General features: G+C 55.8%; 1 protein-coding gene across 1 annotated transcript; it reads right to left on the bottom strand.

Annotated features, from left to right (window-relative positions):
• Positions 1–4,904: 4,904 nt before the first annotated feature.
• Positions 4,905–7,348, bottom strand: LOC142882490 (V-set and transmembrane domain-containing protein 2A-like; the record flags this gene model as incomplete). Its single annotated transcript, XM_076017250.1, has 2 exons — positions 7,277–7,348; positions 4,905–5,300 (listed from the first exon to the last, which is right to left on the bottom strand). Coding segments are annotated over exons 1-2 (447 nt in total), but the record flags the coding sequence as incomplete, so codon positions are not given.
• Positions 7,349–7,609: the final 261 nt, after the last annotated feature.

The raw sequence follows: 7,609 nt of genomic DNA, 5'->3' as shown, positions 1-7,609 counted from the left end.
TCCTGGGCGGTTTTTTTTTTTTTACTCTGCTTCTTGTTAAGCAGACAACAAAGGGAGCTTGTGTGCAAATGATTGTTGTTTAGTGCGAGCGGGCCGGCGTCTTAATTGCAGAGCAAGATAAAATGAGCAAGAGCAAAGGCTGAACGCACACACACACACACACACACACACACACACACACACACCCACACACACACATGCACAGAGCACTGCCGACCACCTCCTGTCACGACTGCTTGTGTGTGTGTGTGTGTGTGTGTGTGTGTGTGTGTGTGTGTGTGTGTGTGAGTGTGTAAAAGTCACTTTGGATGACTTCCCAGCTGAGTTCCTGCGTGGAAGCTTCTTCTCTTCAGGGTTTCAGGCTGACCGGCTGTGGAGACTTCATTTCTTCCCTCGTTATGATATCTGAGGGTTCAGAGTTGCACCACTTGCCTCTTTGAGTTCTCCATCATTCATGCTCCTCCTCCTCTGACAGAGCCACTTATCTCTGGGCGCGGTGAGTAAAGACCATGCTGCCGGGACACAATAGACTCAGAAGCACTTCCCTTCTTCGTGCTGTCCTACTTTCTGCCTTCTCGCCAGCGCGTCAGCGGCCGGGCCTGAACCGGTGACGCGGCGGGTACGAAGCGGCGGTCAGACTGGGCCGGTCGGGCTGAGGTGAGTCACAGCAGCTCCGGCTGGCCGAGCGCCAGCTGCATCCTGCACCCTGGCGGCCCCTCTGTCAGTTGGCCGGCCGGGCTTCCTCGCCGTCACGGTTCTCCGCTCGGCCCTGAGAACCTGCGGTCACCCTGACCGGAGCCCCAGCTGGACGCCGGGCCGACTGACGGCGTGAACACGGCAGAGTGGCGTCGCCTCGCAGCTCCACCAGCTACACGGCGTTGATGCTAGGATCTCTCTCCGCGCGGAGCGTCGGCGCCTTTTACTCTGCCGCTCAATTACAATAAAGAATTTAAAGGTGTCAAATGTTTGGATTAGTCGTTGAGAAAATGCATTTGAAGCATTTGGGGGGGGATTTGATTTCACATTTTAAACACCGGTGGAATTTAAAACCCTAATACGATTCATTCAAATCATCCGTGAGGCCCAACTTCTCATTGCAGCACATTTCTATATAAACTCTGCTCCCGCAGATCAGTAAGCTTCATTTTAATGTGAGTAGAAAAACACGGGGCTACATTTCCACTATGATTAACAATAACTTGAAAATCTATTTATTTTGTTCTCAGACCAAAGCTTTTGATTAGCACTCGGTTTTCTAATCTGTGCAAAGACAAAGTCAAATACGAAGCTTTAGCTTCAAGATGGAAGTGAGGAGGCAGCGAGATGCTGTCATGGCATCAACGCTGCAGTCGCTCAGGGTTTCACCCGTGCCTCCGCTCCAGTTCCTGTCCACACAGCAGCTCATGGCACTTTGACCCGCTGCATCCGAAAGGAACATTATGCAAGAGCGGAGGGCCGAGTCCCCTCCCCTGGGGAACTCCTCTCCTGCACTTTAGCACCGTTTCTAATTTTAGAGCGCGCGGGCAACAAGGTAATAAATTATGTAGACGGCGGATAAAAAAAGCAAATTAAGACGCCCCCCCCCCGACCGGCCTTTGTTGCTCCTCATCAGCGCCGCTGCTCCGTGCCTGTTTGCTCAGACTGGACACATTTCAAAGGCAGAGGCTTTTGTGCGTCACTGTCTTTTGTGACTGGGCTGGTGGCTGAAAAGTCAACAGTTTCCCCCTCACGAGCCAGAGTCAATTACACTCAGTTTTTTGGCTGCGTTTCCTCTCACACAAATTGCTGTTTTTCACTGTAGTTGCCGCTCCGCGTCGAGCGCGCCGATCCCCCCCGTTGCCCGTCGGACACAAACTGCCCATGTAGCGGCCTCATTTAACAGCGAGCCGTTTAGCCGCAGCCACCGGGAGCTTCTCCTGTCTCTCCTCCTCCTGCTGAGCAGTCACAGGCCGGGCGACAGACGGACGGACAAGAGGAAAGGATTGCGTGCGGCTTGCTTGAGCGACGTGGATGCAACCAAACGGCATCATTCCTCTTCACGAGCACCTCCAGCAGCCGTGACTCAGCCGTGCTCTTCTCTCAGACACGCGGTCAAGGCACTTTATCAAATAAAAACATGTCGCTTTCTCCCACAGACAAGGTCACTCTTTTCATTTGGTTTTCTTTGCTCTGACGATTGGGACGCTTACGCAACCGAGCCGAGCGTAGCTGTGCGTGACCTTGGAGTGAGGAGCAGGGTGGCCTTCAGGGAGGAGGTCTGTGGCCTTCAGGGAGGAGGTCTGTGGCCTTCAGGGAGGAGGTCTGTGGCCTTCAGCTCTGCCAGGCTGCAAACATTCAGCTCTGGTCAGCTCCCAGCGTGGAGAGAACAGCGCTGCCAGGAAGGATGGAGGCCGTGTAGAGATGTAACAGCGGCTGACACGCTGGCGGGGGAGTTGGCTGTGGAGCAGCCACGTTGCTGCTGCTGCTGCTGCTGCTGCTGCTGCTGCTGCTCCAGCAGTCTCTACCTCCACCGCCGCCGCCTCCCCTTATTGTTTCACAGGTGCAGCCGTGCGCAAAACGGAAACTATCTGGCCTGCCTGGGTTTTAATTCCCCCCCCCCCCCCCCCCCCGCCCCCCCAACCCCCATCTGGAGCCTCATTGTTGCTGCTGCAGCTCCGCCGTCGGTAATGGAAGTCGCCCTGAGCCGTGACACCTCTCCGCCGCTCAGAGCAGGTGAGTGTGAGCTGGCGGAGCAGAGTCACTGAGAGGCATTTATCAACGGCAGACACGCTGCTGCTGCTGCTGCTGCTGCTGCTGCTGCTGCTGCTGCTGCTGCTGCTGCTGCTGAGGACTCGCAGCCGCAACACAGTTGTCAGCATAATTTGCCTGCCTCATAATCTCCCACTGTGCAGGCCCCCCAGGGATTATTCAACTTTTTACCTCCATTCAGTGACAAGTCATATCTGTCTGCGCTTGCTGCGAGGCGCACTGGGCTATCTGAGCCCCCCCCCCCCCCCCCCCCTTCCTGGATCCAGGTGCTGCCTTCATCTTTGGTGGGTCTGACTGGGCAGAATAATCAGACTGGCAGGCAGGCAGGCAGGCAGGCCAGTTACTGCCGAGCTTGATAATCAGGGAATTACTGGGAGAGCGGCCGGTGCCTGAGGGGAAGAGTGAGTGGAATGAGTTGAAGTCCCAGTTTACATCCGTGTCTGAGCGGAAGTGCAGTCTGGAGCCGCCGCCTGGACTTTCTCCTCCCTTTATATTCCAATTTGATATTCACAAGTAGCCGCTCTTCATTGTCAGTCCGCACACACACACACAGGCACACGCCGCCCCCCCCCCCCCCACCCCCCTTTGCCCCCCGTCATTATTTTCATCATTGTTGAGCCATTTCCACTTCCCCTCGGGCTCCTGACAGCCTTCTTTTCTTCGGGCCAACGTGTCCGTGCAGAGGTTAAATTGCCATTTCTCGGCTCGCCGTGCCTTTGAAAGGCGCCTGACAGTCGGCATATGCAGACAATTCTTCCGCCGGCGCGTGCGGGGGATTTTTGGAGGCCTTTGTGAAATAAAAAGGAAAAAAACTGCGGCGAACATCTGGTAAAAGGCGTATTTGATGGCTGGAAGAATAAAAAAGGCTCAACATCTTAACCTCGGCGTGTGAGCGGGTGGAGGGCTTTCACCGTCTCCTGGACTTTATGGAAGTCTTTCAATAGCCTCTCTCCATTCCTGCACGCAGGAGAGAGAGAGAGGAGGGCGCTTCTCACAGCGCTGCCACGCGGGAACGCTGCCGACCTCGACCTCCACCGCGAGGAAAAGCCTCACGCGCCTTTTCCATTTGTGGCAAAGGCTGATGATGTTTGCACCGGGCCAGACGACTCAATCGATGTTAGGACGCACACACATCCAGAGGCAGCGTTGATATCCTCCACAATCTGCCACCGCACACCGGGGGATATTAAAGGCCCACGATGGCGACACACTGCAGTGAAACCTGGCCGGTGTGCCGCGTGTGTTTGTGTGCAGCATCCATCAAACGGCTCAGGAAGCCTCTGCTGTCTGCTTTGTTTTTTTCATGTGGAGAAAAATAAAATCCGAAGCGGAGAAGATTTATGTTTTTGTTGCCTCCGACACCCCCCCCCCCCACCCCAACATTAATAAATAACCAAATCATGGGGCGCAGAGATGAATGAGCGGCAGGTTTCAGACGAGAATAAATGCTGGAAAGCTGGATATGAGAAGAGGTGCAGAGAGGTGCAGCCACTGAAGGCCAGAAGGTGAGCTTGAAGAGGTGCTGGAGGGGGCGGCGGGAGGGGGTGGGGTGGGGGGGGTGCTGTGGGGCGCTTCTCCTCGGCTGCTTGGGGGCATTGAAATGTTTCTAAATCACAGCTGGAGGGCCTTCGACGTGGCACCCCGAGCTTCTAAATCAATTATGGATCTCAGCAGTGGGGGGGAGGGGGGGGGGGGAGGGGGGCTTGTTCCCGTCTCCTGGAATCAGTCAGTGTAGCTGCTGGCTCTCTGGGAATTCACATTTACTACCCAAATAAACAAGAAGGCCCCTTTGCTCCAAGGTCATTAATAATTCAATCATTAATGAGTGAATATGGCTGTGACACTAAGCAGGACGGGAGACCTCGGTCACCTCCAACACACTTTGTCTGTGTCTGCCAGCAGGTCTGCAGTCAACACGACGTTTGAATGAAAATGGACAGAAAAAATAAAGCTGGGTTGTCTGACGCCTCCAGAAGACAGAAGGCTCCGAACTCTCCCACCTTTCTGTTTAACGATGTTTTTACAGCATTATATTATTCACAATACGTTCTAGGATTTACTTATGATTTCATTGTATTCAATCCGTGAGCAACAACAGGGACCTGAGCCGACGAGAAGGTTGCAGCCTGGTGTGTGTGTGTGTGTGTGTGTGTGTGTGTGTGTGTGTGTGTGTGTGTGTGTGTTGCCTGGTGCTGGCCGTGGTGCTGAGCCTCACCTGAGCCGGGACTGTGCTGGGCTGTGTTGGAGGATGTGTGGGAGGAGGAGGTGGAGGGCACCCGCTGGTCCGAGCTCATGCTGTCCTGGCCCTGGCTGGAGCCCGACTTCCTGGGCTTCTTGTCGGTCAGGTGCAGCGGGGAGCTCTTCTTGGCGGGCGACAGCGGCCGCCGCGGCCTGGCCGTGGCGTTGACCTTCAGCCACGCCTGGGCTTTGTACTCCACGATCTCGCCGTAGTTGGCCCGCGTCACCCGGCACTCGTACAGTCCCTCGTCGCTCTTGCCCACTCTGGAGATCTGCAGCTTGTGTGAGATGTCGTTGCCTTGGACTTTCACCGTCTGTTGAAGAGGGAGAGACCGGGGGGGTGTGTGTGTGGGGGGGTGGGGGGGGAGGGTCAACAACGGCAGCAACGACGACAACACCGTGGATGGTGGCGTGCTTTGCATCGAGGTTTGAACTTCTAGAACAGTTCACTAAAAGTAAGGGCAGAATGAATCAGCCAAACACAGCCCTGCAGGTCCAAGTTGACTGGGTTCTATCCAATCACAAGCTGCATGCACTAACTCTGTTTGTTACACCAAGACATCTCATGGCCAACTTGTTCAGATAGGCGCTCTTTCACAAGTAAGGATGTGGAGTGCAGCGGCTGGAAGGACAGAGATGTTTGCTCGGGAAATGAAAAATGGGAAATAGAAAAACAGCGCTGAGCAACACGGTTGTTTGTGTTCAGCGCCTCGGCCTTGGACCGGAGCCGCACGGCCCAGGACCTTTCTTTCCAGACTCAGGAAGCTGGAGTCGCACCGCTGAGTAAACACTGTTGCTCTGAAACGGACTGACGTGTTGCTCTGGCACATTTACATCCATCCAGACAGAGGAGAGAGAAGTTTGACTGCGTCCCGGTGCTGAGTGTTTGACAGCAGGGGCCGTGTTTCATCCCAGCAGCTGCCGGAGAAGAGATCAATTTATCCACGGGCCAGATTGAAATGGACAACTCAGCCTGTGTGTGTGTGTGTGTGTGTGTGTGTGTGTGTGTGTGTGTGTGTGTGTGCACTCTCATTATTTGGCCAGTCTGTGCAGAGTGCAGTGGCCCGCCAACCCAGCAAGCCGCCGGCACCGTCCGCACCGATCCAATGTGGAGGTCTGGACGGGCTGATGGCAGCAGCTGATGCTGCGTGGCAGAGCGCTGCCCACATTTGGCCCACTGTCACTGACAATCCCTGCCCATCATGTTCAATCCCTCCCTCCATCCCTCCATCCCTCCCTCCATCCATCCCTCCATCCCTCCCTCCATCCATCCCTCCCTCCTTCCCTCCCTCCCTCCATCCCTCCATCCCTCCATCCAACCAGCCCTCCCTCCATCCTTCCATCCCTCCCTCCATCCATTCTTCCATCCCTCCCTCCTTCCATCCCTCCCCCCCTCCGTCCACCCCCCCTCCTTCCATCCTTCCATCCTTCTGCCCATCCCTCCCTCCTTCCCTCCTTCCATCCCTCCATCCCTCGCTCCTTCCATCCCTCCTTCCATCCATCCATCCCTCCCTCCCTCCCTCGCTCCATCCCTCCATCCATCCCTTCATCCCTCCTTCCATCCCTGCTTCCTTCCATCCATCCCTCCCTCCCACCCTCCCTCCCACCCTCCTTCCATCCCTCCATCCCTCCCTCCTTCCATCCCTCCTTCCATCCATCCATCCCTCCCTCCCTCCCTCCCTGCTCCTGCCGTCCCCTCAGCATTCATGCTTTGCGAGGCCTGCTGGATGTGTGCTGGGTGTGTGCATGTTGACGCTGCCTCCTCTGTTTGGAGGTGGTGGGAAGGTTTGGGGTGAGCGGCAGGTCAGTGCTGAACGCAGCACACGTGTGTGTGTGTGTGTGTGTGTGTGTGTGTGTGTGTGTGTGCGTTACTGCCAGCGTGCGGAGCGGCTGTGAAGCGTCAACAATATAAGTGAAGCGCTCTGAAGTGCGTCACGTAGGAGGAGGTGAGCGCGCTCGGTCCGGCACTTCTGGAAACGTGACTCACTGATTCATCACGGCAGGAAGTTCTGTCCCAGTGAGGACGTGGACGCGCTGGCCCGGAAGCTCGGAGCTGTCGCTCAGCATTACGCCGACGTGGCATTTACAATTTGCATGGCTGCGGGGCGGCTGCGGAAAGCAGGCGCGCCTGCGTCACAGGTGGGAAGGGAAGCGGAGGAGGAGAGGCTTCCTGGAGCAGCGACAGAAGCCCCGCCACACTAAAAGCACGCTGCCACTGATGCCGCTGATTGGCCCCTTTCTCCGGCTCGCAACGTATTATTCAGGGCCTTGTGAGGCGGCTCGCACTTACACTTATTTTTGTTCCCTCGTCGTCGGGATCGGGCTCCGGTATCATCTCCATCTGGGAAAGACAGGAAGCGAGAGGGAGGGAGGGGGAGAGAGAGAGACAAAGGGTGAGCACGGTGACTGCAGTCCCTCTAAATACACATTCACCCCTTCATTAGACTCCAGTCGGACTCAAGCCAGGCTCCCCAGCAACCAGCGCTGGTGCAATGAGCGAGGAGGGAGCCTCGTCTCCCCGACTGTGTTTCTGATGAATCTTTCATCTGCAACTGACTTCACTGCCGACTGCCTTTGAAAAATAAATGCTCAAAGATGTCACTTTTGCAGCTGTTTTTTATTT

The sequence above is a fragment of the Nelusetta ayraudi genome, unplaced genomic scaffold, assembly GCF_046127955.1.
Source record: "Nelusetta ayraudi isolate G7.1 ecotype Tasmania unplaced genomic scaffold, CSIRO-AGI_Nayr_v1 ptg000297l, whole genome shotgun sequence".
NCBI lineage: Eukaryota > Metazoa > Chordata > Actinopteri > Tetraodontiformes > Monacanthidae > Nelusetta > Nelusetta ayraudi.
This window is presented reverse-complemented; position numbering and strand designations above follow the sequence as displayed.